At 37.9% G+C, this 18,799-nt stretch overlaps 1 protein-coding gene across 9 annotated transcripts in view; it reads left to right on the top strand.

The window, feature by feature from the left end:
- Window positions 1-18,799, top strand: part of LOC125173614 (phosphatidylinositol 3,4,5-trisphosphate 3-phosphatase TPTE2-like) — a 171,052-nt gene that overhangs the window by 101,903 nt on the left and 50,350 nt on the right. For 8 of the 9 annotated variants that reach the window (XM_047872981.1, XM_047872974.1, XM_047873017.1 and 5 more), the window contains 3 exons: window positions 6,385-6,445; window positions 7,274-7,355; window positions 7,458-7,546. In XM_047872981.1, the coding sequence (XP_047728937.1) occupies window positions 6,385-6,445; window positions 7,274-7,355; window positions 7,458-7,546 (232 nt within the window). Of the gene's footprint in view, window positions 1-6,384; window positions 6,446-7,122; window positions 7,172-7,273; window positions 7,356-7,457; window positions 7,547-18,799 lie in introns of all 9 variants that reach the window. The other variant, XM_047873032.1, reaches the window with a different exon arrangement.

The following is an 18,799-nucleotide window of genomic DNA, read 5'->3' as shown; positions in this document are numbered from 1 at the left end:
TTGTGGTTTGTATGTTCAGTGGGTAGGGCACTCCATGCTGGGGCTGCCCTAGGGGGTGGCCACAGGTGAAGTGAATCTGAGCTAGGTCATTCCTGGGGATGTCCACACACGGTGCCCTGGCAGGACAGCTGAAGTTGAAATGGGTGCAAACAGAGGGTCCCAGGGTGCTACGTGCACAGAGCATCCTGGCAGGATAGCTGAAGTCAGTGCCAGCCAGTGTGCCCATGGCTCTCCATGCAGAAAGTGCCCTGGCAGGGTGGCTAGGTTGAGGTGGGGCACAAACTGGGAGGTCTTGGGACACTCCACACAAGTGGCACCCTGGCAGGGCAGCTGTTACTGAAGTGGGTGCCAGCCAGGGTGTCCTAGGGTCTCCACACAGAGGGTGCCCTGGCAGGACTGCTGAAGCTGAGGTGGGTGTAGGTCAGGGTGTCCCAGGGTGCTCACTGCAGTGCAGAGGGTGCTCTGACAAGTTGGCTGGAGCCAAAGCAGTTATGAGCCAGGAGGTCCCAGAGCACACTGTGCTACAGGTGCCTTAGCAAGCCGTCTGAGGTCAATGTAGTGTGGGCCTGCAGTATTTCAGAATGCTTTGCACCCATGTGACTTTGATGCAATGGCTAGAAGTGTAGTGGTGCCTACCAGGAATGTCCTGGTGTGTGCCTTACTGGGGCCACCTCGGTGGGATGACTAGGGCTCATGTGGGCTAGGGGCCCGGGGCTCACTGGGGTTATATACTGGCTTGTGTATCCAGACCCCGCTCCTATCCACACTATCAAGGTGAAGGGGGGACATAAACCATGACATGGAACAGCCTGTCCAATCCAGAGAGATTTCTAGGAATTCCCCCATCATTTGGCAGAATTGTAGGGCTAGATGTTTTATATTCTAGTTGCCCTTTTAAACTATGGCTTTTTTCTGTGCCCCAGGGCAGATGAATCTCTTCTGGACCCACAGTTTACAGCATCATTACTGTGTCTCCCTCTTTCTTGCTGTTCTCTGTGTGATTTGTCTACCTTTTGTTGTGCGGAAGCTGTTCAGTCAGCCCTCAGTTCTGCAAGAGGAATTATTTTATTAGTATGTATAAATATGGTCCATGGAGAAGATGAGTTCAGAGTCTTCTTATATCACCACCTTGGAATGGAATCTCAATTTTCCTTATCAGCTGGTCTACAATGACCTTACCTGGGGTACCTCATATCTGCTCCACATATTTTCATCCTCCATTAGGCTAGCCTGGGTGTGTTCTTATGTGATGACAAAAGGTAAGAGGTGGAGTGGAATCTTGCAAAAGGCTTTTGCAAGTTCCTGCATTGTGGCATTCCACTGACTAAACCAACTCATGTGATAGAGCACAAGGTTGGAGAGCAAGGGCAGTACAAGGTAAATGCAGGGAAGGACAAAGTATTTGGACAATAAATGAAATCATTCTACTTATCCTAAGGCATGGAAACTCTTCTATACATGCAAAAATTTTTCAAACAATAACTAGTACATATTTATAGTCTTGAGATTGGGGCAGTCGAATAAAATCCATTTGTAAATGTTCAAAAAGGTCTTGAGAGTGTGAACTGTATCTTATCTATGTTATGCTGTTTATGAATAAGACATGATTCTACTACTTTGCCAATTTTGAAAAATTTTCTAAGCCTCTGTTGAATGAAAGGATAAACTACTTTATTCTTCCCATATGAGAATAGTTTTGGAGTAATTTGACCAGTATCCATTGGATGGATCATGTCACTTCAAGACAGTCATCCTCAAATTTCCAGAATCTATGTCTAGGAATAAAGCATTCTTTGCCAATATTGCTTTTCAGTAAGTTGAGATGATGACTGTGAATTAATTATAACTCATCTAAATTGGTTCACTTTTCTTTTGTCGATTTGATGGTGATAAATATAAATTTAGCAACACTTAATATTAGCTAGGGTGTTAAAAAGCCATAAACTTCATTAGCTTGTAAGTCAAAGCAAAGACATTACTCTTGGTTTCTAGGGTGGTCTCTAGACTATTGATTTTTTTTTCCATTATTACAGTGTTATCTCCATAGGATATTGATGACATTCTAATAAGTCATGATCTTTTTATCATTTTCAATCAACATATGTGAAGAAGAGGTAATAAATCATCAGTTTTCATAAAATCCATAAATCATGAACCACCCCAAAAGCATATCTACTACCCATATGAATATTTATGGGATATGGCTCAGGGGTAGAGCATTTGACTGCATATGAATATTTGGCCCCCTCTTTTGCCAGAATGCAGGCTCATGTCTGAGCTATTATTTCAGCTACCTCGGCAGACTGAGAATTCAGCAATGGAACGGCTTCAGTGCTTGCGTGTTCAATGATAACAACACAAATCCTGCACAGAGGATGCCTTTGTCATTTTTAAGATAAAAGCCATCTGCAAACTAATCTAACTCAAGTCTGACTAAAGAGTGCAAGATTCAGATCTTGGCATAATTAACTCCCGACAGAATGCTAAGCAATCATGTGGTTCCCCTTCACTCTTAAGAGAGAATACATTTGCAGAATTATATTGTTAACAACAGTGAATAGTAATATGCAGAGCAAACAGTGGAAATTCATAAGTGGTAAATTTGCTAACCGAAATGTCAAGTGTTGCCTAGAAGTAGCAAGGATTGTACATATGTGGGAATGAAGAAGCAAGCACTCTCGTGGGAGTGTCAACAGCCTGGCCACTGCTGCCACCACATTCTAGCAATGAGGGTATACCTTCATCTCCAAATCAAGGAAAATGCTAAGGTAGACAATAGGCTTCTGGTCTAAAGTGTTATGTTTAGGTAATATTTGAGTTAATATTGTGTGAACACACCAGAGAGAAGGGTTTGGCACATTCAGGATACCCAAAGCCTTTTTGTTACCAAAAGGCTTTCAAAGAGTAGACAGCATTTTTCGCTTTCACATCCCAAGGAAGAGTTTCAGGAATTGTAAATTTAGTAAACCCATGCAAAGACTGAGCTATTGAGAAAAAGGAGATCTACATTGCCTACAGTCCTAAAAAAATCTTAGTTATCTTTTAGTTTTTGACCTGGGTTCAGTTGGATATTCTTTATTCTGTTTGAGGATGGAAACTATCCATCTATCCTCAAAAATGTAGTTTCTTCCTCAAAAAGTTAAAACCAGAGCTACCCTATGACACAGCAGTTGTGCTACCACATATTTACCCAAAGGATACAAAAATACTGGTTTGAAAGGGCACAGGCACCCCGATGTTTATAGCATCATTATCAACAATAGCCAAATTGTGGAAAGAACCAAAAAATCCACTGGCCGATGAATGGATAAAGAAGATATACATGTGTACACACACACACACACACACACACACACACACACACTCACACACACACACTGTGATATTACTCAACCATCAAAAAGAATGAAATCTTGATATTTGCAATGACACGAATGACACTAGAGTGTATTCTAAGCAAAAATAATTTAGAGAAAGACAAATACCATGTGATTTCACTCATAGGTGGAATTTAAGAAACAAAAGAGATGAGCAGAGGGAAGGGGAAAAAAGAGAAGCAAACCAACCATAAGAGAGACTTAACACAGAGAACAAACCGAGGGTTGATGGAGGGATGGGGGGGGATGGGCTAAATAGTTGATGAGTATTAAGGAGGGTACTTGTGATGAACAGAGTGTTATATGTCAGTGGTAAATCACTAAATTCTACATCTGCAACCAATTTTACCATATGTGTTAACTAACTAGAATTTTAAAAACTTGAAATTTTTTAAAAAATGTGCTTCTTGGCAGAGTTGAACTTTCTTTTATATGCTTTTTGTCTCTATTCAGCTAATTAGTTTAAGAGGTATTTGGAATCTTCAGATAAACTATTTAAGTCAGAAAACACAGCAGTAAATTGTCTATGTATTGAGTCAAGAATGGACTCTTGGAAAAAACTCAAATTCTTGAGTTTTTTTAGACATATAGATAACTATGAAGGTGATTTTTTTTAATCCCAAGACTTAGCCATCCAGGCATATTAACTTTTTTATAAAAAATCAAATACTATCGTTAAGTGCGGGTATACTAAAGAAGGTTGCATATAAAGTAACCACTGTGACATATTTACTTGTTGAAGGAATGAAGGGCAAGACGGTATTCTAATGGTTGCATTATATTTCATTAGTGCTGTAATCAACCTCGAATGTTGGGTATTTAGGTGTCACCAATATTACTAATGCCACAACAGAGGCATAAAGACACAAAGACATAAAACCTTTTCTGGATAGATTCCTAGGAGTAAAGTTACCTGGTTATGGAGTATTGAGTACTTTTAGGGTTCTCAAAATATATTCCCAAATCCAAGGGATTGTGTTAAAAATGAATCAAATGTTTTATTTTCATGCCATCTTTGCCAGCATTGGATTTTGTCATTAAAAAGGAAAAGGCTAATGTCATGGGTGCAAATGGGATTTTATTGTTGTTTTAGACTTCTTTATTGGTGAGGCTGAATATTTATCTAGGTAGGTTGTTACACAGTTAGATTTTCTCTTTTATGATTTTATTTATGTCCTAGATCCACTTGTCTATAGGTTGACAGAATACTATTTAAATTGTTATTATAAGTTACTAGTTTATACTAGTGTAACTAATGTATAGATAATACTAGGCATAGTCCCCCTTCACTCAATTTTTTATCTGAAAAATATTCTCCCCTATTAATGTTTGTTGTACTGTAACATTTTTTTTAAATAGAAATTTCAAATTTTTATAAAGTCAAACCTAAATCTGTTGTCTGTTGATCTTCCACTGATTTAACAGTGCTTTTTCTTATCCAAAGAACTGGTTAATATTCGCTTAAATTTTCTTTATATTCCTCAATCAATCTGGATTTTATTTTGGTGTAAAGGAGCTCATGAATTTTTGACGTGTATGGGTCTATTTAGCACCCCCATTCCAGTATTATGCAGACTTGAAGCGTTTATCTTTTTGACTTACTATTTCCTCCTGACAATTTAACCAATTGATCAGTTTGATATCTTAATTTGTCTTTTCCCCAATACGAAGCCAGTAAACATTGCTCAGGGTACTATAGTCCTCAATTTTTGAGCTTTTTTATAGTCCTTTTGTTGTACAGAGACATGCACATGTGTGTATTTCAGATGGATAAATTTGCTGGAAATATTGTATTAGTATGGTGATAGGAACCATTTTAAATAATGTCTATTTGACAAGTTACACATATATGCACAAATTTGTGTCTATATACATATATGCACATATGCACACATGTGTATTCATTTTAGAAAATATGAAAACAGGGGCGCCTGGGTGGCGCAGTCGGTTAAGCGTCCGACTTCAGCCAGGTCACGATCTCGCGGTCCGTGAGTTCGAGCCCCGCGTCAGGCTCTGGGCTGATGGCTCCGAGCCTGGAGCCTGTTTCCAATTCTGTCTCCCTCTCTCTCTGCCCCTCCCCCGTTCATGCTCTGTCTCTCTCTGTCCCAAAAATAAATAAACGTTGAAAAAAAAAATTTTTTTTTAAATAAAAGAAAATATGAAAACACAGATGACCCCCCAAAAATCTCCATATGGCCACCACTTAACTAAAATTTAATATAATTAATAATTTAATATAATAAAAATATTTATTTTTCTATCATGCATATAATACCATAATCATACAATATCACATCATGTATATCACACATGTCCAGTGTCATGCATATCACACACAATCATACTGTACATTTTTGCATTTATTCATTTAAACAGTGCATACATAAATTATAATGTCCAACTCATTATCTAAAAAAACCTATTCAGAAAATAAGAACCACATATTACTGTGAATTTATAATTCAGAACAAATTTACTTAAAGCCAGTTTACTTTCTCTGGTAGCTTTAAACAGTGTGTATTTATAATAGAGGTTAATCAGAGTAGTCAAGCACAACTTTGTAGGCTATTTGAAAACCATCAGTGGATGAGATGGGACTTGGAATTTACATACTCTTATATTCCCTAAATCTCCCCTAAAAGCTTCCAAGTGAGGGACAAGTGAATAAAAGGTAATGACCAAGGGCACCTGGGTGCCTCAGTCAGTTAAGCATCCAACTGCTTTTTTTGGCTCAGGTCATGATCTCACAGTTCCTGAGTTTTAGCCCCTTGTGCACTCTTAGTGCAGAGCCTGCTTGGGATTCTCTCTCTCTCTCTCTCTCTCTCTCTCTCTCCCTCTCCCTCTTTCTCTGCTCCTACCCCCCTCTTGTGCTCTCTCTCTCTCTCTCAAAATAAATAAATAAACTTCAAAAGAAAAAAAAGGTTATGACCATTTCAGCTTCCTCCTAAGGAATGGTTTATGTTGGTGCCATGTGCATTTATGTAACATGTGTGCCTATTTTTTCTAGGAAGTTGTGCGGTTCCTGGATACCAAACATCAAGACCACTATCAAGTCTATAATCTATGCAGTATGTACATAGTCAGATAGTTTGCTACCACCAACGGAAAGCAGATCACTGCATAAAAGAAGATGATTCTGCTTTTACATGTCATTTAATCATAAGTATTTGGTGGCGGTGGAAAGCGAGTTTGAAAATCTCTGTGTTGCACTGGCTCTATTTGGTAGGAAAAGACCGATCAACGGCATACATGCCCTGGTGAGGGAGGCAGGAGGCTTAAGTGGAGGCAGAGCCATGGGAGGTAGAATCTGCCCTAATGGTATTAGGTTTGGGAAAATACTTCTATTTTTCCTGCCAGCTCGTGTTTTGAAGACAGGCAATTCAACGAATACATTTCTAATTCACTAGGAGTGGAGTACGAGGACAGCAAAGCCCAAATTAAAAAAAAAATGCAAGTAGTCAATAAACAAGGGGAAATACGCTCAAAGAGCAAAACCCTGTAGAAAGCAGATTATATCCCAGTTTACTACTCTGCCTCTCTTGACTTTTCCTGTATATTAAATAGACATTTCCAGGAGGCAAGCACTCGGGTTGGCCACTTTTGCTTCTGCTCTGTGGTGTCTCTCTACCCTATGATAACATGATGCATAGCCTGATAGAAAATTAAAAGTAAGGTCTGTTAGACCCAAATAAGTTGTGCTTAGGTTACTCAAGGTGGACAAACCACTACTATCTCTGTTTTTCAGACTCTTAATATTCTTACAGCAGCAAGAGCCGGTCAGAAACGTTTTAAAGGTGGATAAGGAATTTATAATACAAAAGTATGACTTATTCATAACTTGATCCTTTACTGTGTTATTAGGCATAGAAATATGACCCATGCATCATTTCTTGTAGGTGAAAGAGCCTATGATCCTAAGTACTTCCATTACAGGGTCCGGCGAATCATGATTGATGATCACAATGTCCCCACACTAAGGTAAGTTTTATGCCAAGTTGGCTGTCAAAAGAAAGCTAAATACCCTGGCCTTGATTTGTGGGTGTATTTTAATTCAACTAAAACTTTTGCATTTGAAATCAGTGAGATGTTGGCATTCACCAAAGAAGTAGATGAGTGGATGGCTCAAGATGATGAAAACATCATAGCAATTCACTGTAAGGGAGGCAAAGGTAAAAACTCTCTTTTTTTCTAAATTTCTAAAATTTCTCTTTTTCTAAATGTTAATACAGTAAAGTACAAGAACAAGATACAGACTGCTGCTAATTAGTATTAACAGTTATTAACATATTTAATAATTTTTTTAAAATATTTATTATTTATTTTTTGAGAGAGAAACAGAGACAGAGTGTGAGTGGGGGAGAGGCAGAGAGAGAGGGAGAGGGAGACACAGAATCCGAAGCAGGCTCCAAGCTCTGAGCTGTCATCACAGAGGCCAATGCGGGGCTCAAACTCATGAACTGTGGGATCATGACCTGAGCTGAAGTCAGATGCTTAATTGACTGAGCCACCCAGGCACCCCAGTTATTTTTTTTAACTTTATTTTTTTGATGTTTATTTATTTTTGAAGGAGAGAGAGAGACAGAGTATGAAGGGGGAGGGGCAGAGAGAGAGGGAGACACAGAATCCGAAGCAGGCTCCAGGCTCTGAGCTGTCAGCAGAGAGCCTGACGTGGGGTTCGAACCCGTAAACCAGGAGGTCATGACCTGAGCCGAAGTCGGAGGATTAACCTACTGAGCCACCCAGGCGCCCCATAGGCATCCCAGTTATTAACATTTGTTGATGTTAGCTTCAAGACTGAAGGAAGCAAAGGAAACAGGAAGAAGGGAGGATGGACGGTAAAGACTAAGGAAGGGAAGAAAATAGGAATAACAGAAGTAAGGAAGATTGAGCATATTTTTTTCTTGTTTCTGACTGCTTGCGTTTCTTCATTTTTGATTTGCCAAAATATCTATGAAAATAAAAACGTGTTTAATTTTAGAAACTCAGAACACTTTTATTGAAGATTGTTCTTAAATTTTGTGAAAACCTTTTAAAGTTAAGGAGCCAACAGTGATGCTGCTTCAGAAACCAAAAATCAGTGGAATTTTTATAGCATAGAGATACAAAGAAGTTGATTTTGGTGAGGTAAAATGGAAAAAAAGTGTTTGTAAATTCAATCAATTTAAGTCGAGTTAGATTTTTCTCTCATTCAGCTTTAGGCTTTAATAATCATCTAAGCATATTTTATAATTTTTGACAAAGAAGTACATTTTTAGTAGGCTACAAAACAGTTTTTTATTGTATTCCAGGAAAACACAATACTTTAAAACTGCCTTAAAAAGTAAAAAAAAAAAAAATAAAATAAAATAAAATAAAATAAAATAAAATAAAATAAAATAAAATAAAACTGCCTTATAGAATTGAGTAGAATCAAGTTTTAGTCTTACCTGAAAACTTATTTCAAGCCCATTAATTAGTAGGTAGATTCTGTCTTTAGTTCCATAGGTTGAAATATTCTGGATATGTAATTTATAATACCACGGAGAAATGAAGACCATAGGTGGAACTATACGGAATTGCCTGTTTTTGACCATCTTTTATTTACAAAAATGGTCATTTCACGTAGCTCAACCTAAAATATTATCTCTCATGCATGCAACTGGCTTCTGTTTTCTTTTAATAAAAGCTAATTCCCTGCTTGAAGGATAAACCTTCATTTCAAATTTCATTTTTAAATTTTTTCTGAGAGGGGACTTAAAACTGTTCTGTGTTCACATGTCTTTCATTGACTTTCCTTTAGGATTGCTTGGGGGCTGGCATTCAGGTGGTAGGCACCAGAGTAGCCTCTTTTTTTTCAAGTTTTCATTCATATTGATTTTGCTCTCTTCTTGGTAGTTGGTGCCTATACATTACCAGTAGTATCATGATAGTCAGAATATTTTACTATTGACTTATGAGACTACTTTAAATAAAGCGGATGCTAATTTTTTAGTATAGTTGACACACAATGTTAAAATAAAAACACTAGTTTGAAAAGACCTATGCACCCCTATATACATTGCAGCATTATGTACAATAGCCAAGATCTAGAAGCAACCCAAATGTCTATCAATAGACATCTATTGATGAGTGGACAAAGGAGATGTGGGGGGGTGTATGTGTGTGTATACATACACATGCAATGGAATATTACTCAGCCGTAAAAAATGGATGCTGTTTTTTATTAGTAGTTTATATTATAAATATCTCCTCCCACTGTGTCTTTTAACTTGATTATGATTTATTTTGTCACAGAAGCCATTCTACACTATGTTAATTAGCTTGGATTTAAATACAATTAAAAAAATAAATATTTATAATTTTGCATGTAGTGAAATTTATCAGTGTGTGTGTTTTTGTGTGTGTATGTGTATGTGGTTATGTTTTGTGTGTGTGTGTGTGTGTGTGTGTGTGTGTGTGTGTGTGTGGTTTGTGCTTTTTGTCATGTTTAAGAAATCCAGGCTGTACACTGAGTTAGTGAAGGTATTCTATTACTTATAAAATATTATTAAAGTTTTATTTTTTACACTTAGGCCTCTAATCTAATTGAGATTTGGGGAAGGAGGTGTTTTTGTTCATATGGACAGACAGTTGTCCTAACCCCATATATAGCAGGCTCATTTATTCCCTCATTGACTTAAAACCCCTTCTTAGTCATGTACCAAGTTTTAATAGAAGTTTGGGACTGTTTCTGAGTTCTTTATACCACACAGCTGTAATTTTTTATTTAAAAAAAGTTTTTATTAAAGTATAGTTGATACAATATGTTACAGTAGTTTCAGGTGTACAACATACTAATTCGACAAGTCCATACATGATGCTATACTCCCAACAAGTGTAGCTACCGGTCCATCGCTATGCAATGCTTTCATGATACCTTTGACATTGCTTTACGATGCAATTGACTGTATTCCCTGTGCTGTACCTTTCATCCCCTTGACTTACTCATTCCATAACTGGAAGTCTGTATCTCCCACTCCCCTTCACCCATTTTACCCAAAGCCTCACTCCCTTCCCTTTGGCAATGACCACTTTGTTTTTTGTATTTATAGGTCTGTTTCTGCTTTTTGTTTTTTACAGTCCACATTTAACTGAAATAATAGGTGTTTGTCTTCCCCTGATTTATCCCACTCAGCAGAACACCCTCTAGGTCCCTCCATGTTGTCACAAATGGTATGACCTCATCCTTTTTATGGCCGAGTACTATTCCATTGTGTATGTATGGCACCTCTTATTTATCTATTCATCTATTTATGGGCACTTAGATTGCTTCCATACCTTGGCTATTGCAAATAATGCTTCAGTGACCAGGGGTGTGAATACATCTTTTTGAATTAGTGTTTTTGTATTCTTTGGGTAAATACCAAGTAGCAAAATTACTGGATCATATGCCAGTTCTCTTTTTAAGGAACCTAAGGAATTTTAAGGAATTCTGTTTTGAGGAACCTCCATACTGTTTTCTGTGGTGGCTACACCAATTTACATTGTCACCAACAGTGCACAAAGTTTCCCTTTTCTCCACATCCTCACCAACACTTGTTATTTCTTTTTAATTCTAACCATTTTGATAAGTGTAAGGTTATATCTAATTATGATTTTGATTTGCATTAACCTGATCATTAGTGATGTAGAACATCTTTCCATGTGTCTGTTGGCCATCTATATGTCTTTGGAAAAGTGTTTATTCAGATTCTCTGCCTCTTTTTAAATCAAATTATTTGGGGGGGGGGGGTGGTGGTTGGTATTGAGTTGTGTAAGTTATTTACATATTTTGGATATTAACACCTTATCAGATGTGACATTTGCAAATATCTTCTCCCATTTAGTGGGTTGGCTTTTCATTTTGTTGATGGTTTCATTCGTTGTGCAAAAGTTTATTTTGGTGTAGTCCCAAAGGTTTATTTTTGTTTTTGTTTCCCTTGCTTGAGGACACATATCTAGGAAGATGTTGGTATGGCTGATGTCAAAGAGCTTTCTGCCAATGTTTTCTTCAAGCAGTTTCATGGTTTCAGGTCTCATATTTGGATCTTTAATTCATTTTTAGTTTATTTGTGTGTATGGTATGAGAAAGTGGTCCAGTTTCATTCTTTCACACGTATCTGTCCAGTTTTCCCAAAACCATCTACTGAAAACACTTTTTTCCCATTGCACATTCTTGTTTCCTTCATCCTAGATTAATTGGCCCTATATCTGTGAGTTTCTGGGCCCTCTATTCTGTTCTGTTGGTCTATGTTTGTCCTTTTGTGCCAGTACCATACTGTTTGATTACTATACCTTTGTAGTATATCTTGAAATCTAGGATTGTGATACATTCTTTTTCAAGATTGCTTAGGCTATTTAGGGGTCTTTTGTGGTTTCATATAAATTTTAGAACTGTTTTTTCCTAGTTGTGTGAAAAATGGTATATATGTTGACATGGATTACATTTAATCTATGAATTGTTTTTGGGTAATACGGACATTTTAACAATATTTAGTCTTCAATTCATGAGCATGGGCTGCCTTTACATTTGTTTGTGTCGTCTTCAATTTCTTTCATCAGTGTTTTATAGTTTTCTGAGTACAGGTCTTTCCCCTCCTTGATTAAGTTTATTTCAAGGTATATTATTATTTCTAGTACAATTATAAATGGCACTCTCTTCTTAATCTCTCTTTCTGCTACTTCATTAGTAATGTATAGAAATGCAATGAATTTCTGTATGTTGATTTTGTATCCTGCAATCTTACTGAATTTATCAGTTCTAGTAGTTTTTTGGTGAAGTCTTTAGGGTTTTCTATATATAGTATCATGTCACCTGCAAAGAGTTTTACTTCGTCCTTACCACTTTGGATGCCTTTTATTTCTTGTCTGCTGTAACTAGAACTTCCAGTACTATGTTGAATAAGAGTGATGAGTAGACATGCTTGTCTTGTTCCTGATCTTAGGGGAAAAGCTCTCAGTTTTTTACCATTGTGTATGTTAGCTATGTGTTTTTCATATATGGCCTTTAATATGTTGAGGTATGTTCCCTCTAAACCTACTTTGTTGAGGGTTTTTATCATGCATGGATATTGTACTTGGTCAAATGCTTTTTCTACATCTGTTGAAATGATCATATGGTTTTTATCTTTTCTTTATTGATGTGATGTATCGTGTCAATTGATTTGTGAATATCGATCCACACTTGCATCCCAAGTATAAATTCCATTTGATCATAGTGAATGATTTTTTTGATGTATTGGATTCAGTTTGCTAACATGTTGTTGAGGATTTTTGCATCTGTGTTCATCAGAGATATTAGCCCATAGTTATCTTTTTTTTTTTTGTAGCACCTTTGTCTGGTTTTGGTATCAGGGTAATATTGGCCTCATAGAATAAGTAAATTTCCTAATTTCCTTCATCTTCTTATTTTTGGAATAGTTTGAGAAGAATAGGCATGCTCTTCTTTAAATGTTTAGTAGAATTCACCTGTGTTGCCATCTGGTCCTGGACTTTGTTGGAAGTTTTTGGATACTGATTCAACTTCATTACTGGTAATCAGGTAAACATACTGTGTTTCTTCCTGATTCAGATTTGGGAAGTTATATATTTCTAAGAATTTATGCATTTCATCTAAGTTGTATGTTGTTCACATACAATTTTTCATAATCTCTTATAACCCTTTGTATTTCTAGAGTATTGGTGATTATTTCTCCTCTTTCATTTGTGATTTTATTTATTTGAGTGCTCTCTCTCTCTTTTTCTGTCTGTCTGTCTCTCTTTGATGAGTCTGGCTAAAGGTTTATCAATTTTGTTGATGTTTTTCAAATAAACAGGTCCTAGTTTCATTGATCTGTTCTATTGTTTTTTAGTTCCTATTTTGTTTATTTCTGCTCTAATATTTATTATTTCCTTCCTTCTACTGGTTTGGGGTTTTGCTTGCTCTTCTTTTTCTAGGTCCTTTAGGTGGAAGTTTAGGTTATTCATTTGAGATTTTTCTTGCTTCTTCAGGTAGACCTCTATTGCTATACACTTCCCTCTTAGGACAGCTTTTGCTGCAACCCAAAGATTTTGGATCATTGCGTTTTTATTTTCATTTGTCTCCATGCATTTCTTGATTTCCTCTTTGATTTTTGGTTGACCCATTTATGGTTTAATAGTGTGTTATTTAACCTCCATGTATTTGTGCTCTTTACAGATTCCTTCTTGTGGTTGATTCTAGTTTCATAGTGTGTTGGTCAGAAAAGATGGATGCTACAATATCAGTCTTTTTGAATTTATTGAGATTGTTTTGTGGCCTAATATATGATCTATCCTGGAAAATGTTCCATGTGCACCTGAAAAGAATGTGTATTCCACTGTTTGAGGGTGGAACATTCTGAATATATGTTAGGTCCAATGCATCCAAAGCCATCCATCCCTTCCTGATCTTCTGTTTGGATCATATGTCCATCAGTGTAAGTGGGATGGTAAAGTCCCCTACTGTTATTGTATTACTATAGGTTACTTTCTTTGTTTGTTATTAACTGCTTTATGTATTTGGGTGCTTCCATGCTGGGTGCATAAATATTCACAATTATTATATCTTCTTGTTGGATTGTTCCCTTTATGATGATATAGTGCCCTTATTTGTCTCTTGTTATAGTGTTTGTTTTTAAAATCTATTTTGTCCCATGTGAGTATTGCTACCCCGGCTTTCTTTTCACTTCCATTTGCCTCTATCCTTTCACTTTCAATCTGCATGTGTTTTTCATTCTTTTTTATTTAATTTTTTAGAAACGTTCTTTTCCATCAACCTTATTTCCACATATTTTTAGTTCTGACATAAATCTCTTATAAGCAGAATACAGATGGGTCTTGCTTTTTATCCATTTTGTCAACCCATGTCTTTTTATTGGAGCATTTAGTCCATTTAAATTCAAAGTAATTATTGACAGGTATGTACTTACTGCCATTTTGTTACTTGTTTGTTGTTGTTCTTGTAGTTCTTCTCTGTTCCTTTCTTCTCTTGCTCTCTTCTCACACAGTTAGTTTGCTTTCTTTAGTGACATACTTGGATTCCTTTCTCTTTATTTTTTGCATACCTGTTACTGGTTTTTTATTTGTGGCTACCATTAGGTTTATACATAACATTTTATGTATAGAGCCGTCTATGTTAAGTTTATGGTCACTTAAGTTTGTCATTCTAATACCACTAAATTTGTGCTCTTCTCCCCCTCCCATGTTTTAGGTACACTGTGCCATACTCTACATTCTTTTATGTTGTGAATCCTTTGAGTGATTTTTATAGACACACTTAATTTCACTGCTTTTGTGCATCCGACTTTTCTTACTCCTGCTTATGGTCTTTCCTTTCCACTCAAAAAGTACCCTTCAGCATTTCTTGTAGGGATGGTTTGCTGGTTATAAACTCCTTTATCTTCTACTTGTCTGGGAAACTCTCTCTCCTTCTATTCTGAATGATAGCCTTGCTGGATAGAGTATTCTTGGCTGTGGGTTTTTCTTTTCCAGCACTTTGAATATATCGAGCCACTCCCTTCTGGCCTGCAAAGTTTCTGCTGAAAAATCAGCTGAATAAAAGCAGCAAGCTTTTATTTATTTTTTATTTTTTAAAGTTTATTTATTTATTTTGAGAGAGAGAGAGAACACATTGGGGAGGAATAGAGAGAGAAGGAGAGGGAGAGAATCTCAAGCAGGCTCCATGCTGTCAGCAGAAAGCTCGATACGGGGCTCAAACTCATGAACAGTGAGATCATGACCTGAGCTGAGATCAAGAGTCAGATGCTTAACTGACTGAGCTACCCAAGTGCCCCTCTTTTGCTTTCTTTTTTTTTGAATGTTTATTCATTTTTCAGAGACACAAAGAGACAGAGCATGAGTGGGCGAAGGGCAGAGAGAGAGGGAGAACACAGAATCTGAGGCAGGCTCCAGGCTCTAAGCTGTCAGTCCAGAGCCCAATGTGGGGCTTGAACTCACTGACCAGGAGATCATGATCTGAGCTGAAGTCGGATGCTTAACCAACTGAGCCACCCAGGCTCCCGACTTGCTGCTTTTAAAATTCTCTTTCTCACTACTTTTTGCCACTTTAATTACTATGTGTCTTGGTGTGGACCTCCTTGGGTTGATTTTGTTGGGGACTCTCTGTGCCTTCTGGATCTGGATATCTGTGTCCTTTCCAGGATTTGGGAAGTTTCAGCTATTACTTCTTCAAATACATTTTCTGCTCCCTTGTCTCTCTCTTCTCCTTCTAGGATCCCTACAATGTGAGTATTATTATGCTTGATGGTATCATTGATTTCCCTTAATATATTCTCATTTTTTATTAGTCTTTTTTCTTTATCCTGTTCAGCTTGGTTGGTTTCCATTACTCTGCCCTCCAGGTCACTGATCCATTCTTCTGCTTCCTTCAGTGTGCTGCTTATTCCCTGTAGTGTACTTTTGATGTCAGTTATTGAGTTCTTCATCTCTGCCTGGTTCTTTTTTATGTTTTCTGTCTCCTTACTGAGGGTCTCACTGAGGTCCTCCACTCTTTTCTCAAATCTAGTGAGTATCTTTATGACCATTTAATTTTTCTATTATGCATATTCCCTCTGTTTCATCTGGCTCGCTTGCTGTGATTTTGTCCCATTTTTTTCATTTGCAACATATTATTTTGTCTCCTCTTTTTGTCTGTCTAGTCTGTTCCTGTGCTAGGAAAGTCAGTTATGTCCCCTACTTTTGAAAGTAGTGGCCCTATGAAGAAGAGATCGTGTAGTGCCCTGAGTGCAATGTCCCCTATTCACCAGAACCTGGTACCTCAGGGGTATCTCCTATATGTGTCGCGTGTGCCCTACTGTCGTGTCTTGGCCAATTTGCCTTCAGTCCAGTTATCTACAATGGCTCTCTCTTTGCCTATTGTGGGCAGCGTTTCCTGTGGTGTTAGTGGGCCAGTCTGGAGCCTTCTTGGGCTTGAGTTCAGTCAGACCAGGCATTTGCCAGAGATGCAGTAGCACCAAACTTCAGGGCACTTTCTCTGTTTTGTCCTTGGAGAAGCTTTTATTGGTGGGCGGTATTAAAAGTCAGACCCGATATCTGCCCCCAGCCCACTGCTGGGGGCCACAGTCGAACTGTGTGTGTGTGGTTTTCTTTCCCTCTCCCTGGGCAGGAGTCCCTCTGGAGTGGTGCTGGCCCTGTCAGGGCTGCTTGTACACTGGCACCACGTTGGATGGACATCCAACAAGGGCGTGTTGGATGAGGTGGGCCCATGGAAGAAGCAGGGTGGAGCGTGTGGTACCAGCAAGGCCCATGCTAGCTCTCTGCTGGAGGGGACCTGCAGCCCCCTGAAACCTCCTTCTGGTGGGTCTGCAGAAGAGCCTGGGGTGAGGTGCACCGTTAGCAAAAGCAGAGTGGAAAGTGTTACACTGCTACACTGATTCCCCAGATGTTGTGTATCTAGGCTGGGGGGCTGGGGAGGGAAGCAGTACCTGTCAAGCTCTTTTGTTCTTGGAAAAGTCTACTGAAGATCCCTCCCTCCTCCAGCATAGGCTCTGAGATGAGTAAACAAATCTCCCTCCCACACATCTGTTTTTCAAACTACTGTTTCTATTCTGTATCTCAGCTGAGCTGTTTGTTGTGCTGTCCCTTTAAGGAAGGGGACTCAGTTTCCTACAGCCCTCAAGATTTCCCTGAGCCTATCCAGTTAGCTTTTAAAGTTCTAGCTGTTAAGCCACACTGATTGTAAGAGCTAGTGAAGTTAGGTTCCTCTGGTTTTCAAAGCCAAATGTTAGGGAGATTCGTTTTCCCAGTGCAGGCCTCCCATGCCTGGGGTGCCTGGTGGGGGATCTGCCCTTCTCCCCTCTCCACGCCACTGGTGTCCTTCCCTCCTACAGACAGTCCTGAGGGTTTTGGCTCCCAATCACTTCTCTGCCCTTCCTACCCTCTTCGATGTGGCGTCTTCTCTACATTTGGCTGTGGAGAGCCTGTTCTGCCAGTCTTCAGGTCATTTTCTGGTTTACTTAGACTGTTGTGGGTGTTATCTAGGTGTATCTATGGGACAAATTGAGCCTAGGATCTTTCTACTCAGCCATCTTTCTCGGAAGTGTTTGGTTGTTTTTCAATAATAATTTCTACCTCATGGTGGTCTTGAATATTTTTTTAGTAGACACACAATGTTACATTATGGCCTTGTATATCTTTGTTAAATTCATTCCTAGGCATACTGCTCCTGCAAATGGAAGCTGGTTTTTCATGTTACATTTGGATCATTTCCACTTTTTACTATTATGGATGATGTTGCCATTATAAATGTATGTTCCTTGTTGCACATGTACCCCCATTTCTGTTGATTATGTAACTTGGACTGTAAGTTTTGTATTTAGGGTAACGAATCACAGACTTAAATAGCTGATGTCCAAAAACAGTTGTACCAATTTCTACTCCACTGGCAGTGTATGAAGGTTCCATGTTCCATCTCTTTACCCAACAATTGGAATCTTAGTCTTACTATTTTTAGCCACTGACTGGGTGTGTAGTTGAATCTCATTATGGGTTTAATTTGCATTTCTTTTATTACTAACCAAATTAAGAAAGTTTTCACAGGCTTATAGGCACTTGAATATCCTTTGTTATGAAGTAACTCTAATATCCTTGCCCTTTTTTTTTTCCTGACCCACTTTTCTCCTGAATTTCTGTTTTTTTCCAATTGACTTTAGGAGTTCTTTATGTATTCTGGATTTCAACCCTGTTTTGTTTTATGTATTGCAAGAATCATTTTCCACTCTGTATTTTGACTTTTCTGTATCTTAGGAGTATCCTTTGGTTAACAGACATTCTTTGTTCTAACATAGTCTATATCATTCTTTCTCTTTATAAGGTTAGTGGTTTTGTGTCCTGATTAAGAAATCTTTCCCTCAGTTTAAAAAGACATTCTCCTATGATATCTTATAGACAGTTTATTCTATTTGGAATTGATTTTTATGTGCGGTATAAGACAGGGGTCAAGTTTCATCCTTTCCCTATGGCTGTTTTGGCACACTGATTGGAAAGACTTATTTCTTTACTGCTCTGAGGGTCATGGTTCAGTTTCTGTAGTTTCTGTTCTGTTCATTGATTTTCATCTATCTGTGTGCCTGTCACACAACCATCCTACTTATCATAGTTTTCTACTAAGTCCTGATTTCCTGTCAAAGGAGTCCACCCATCTTGTCCTTTCTCACAACTGTTTGGGGTTTTTTAGGCCATCTGTATTTCCACATAAATTTTTAAATCATCTAGTTAAGTTACATACACACCCTGATGTTATTTTGTTTGAAATTATGTTGAATCTGTAGATAAAAAGGAATTGAAATCTTTACAATACCGAATCTTCCAATCCATGAATGGAATTTCTCCTCATTTAATTAGGACTTCTTCAATCTGTCTTCATAATGCTTTTTCATTTTCTGTACAAATACCTTGTATATTTGGGG

This window comes from Prionailurus viverrinus, chromosome A1 (assembly GCF_022837055.1).
Source record: "Prionailurus viverrinus isolate Anna chromosome A1, UM_Priviv_1.0, whole genome shotgun sequence".
Lineage (NCBI taxonomy): Eukaryota > Metazoa > Chordata > Mammalia > Carnivora > Felidae > Prionailurus > Prionailurus viverrinus.
Note: the sequence above shows the minus strand (reverse complement) of the source record. Positions and strands in the feature narration are given on the sequence as shown.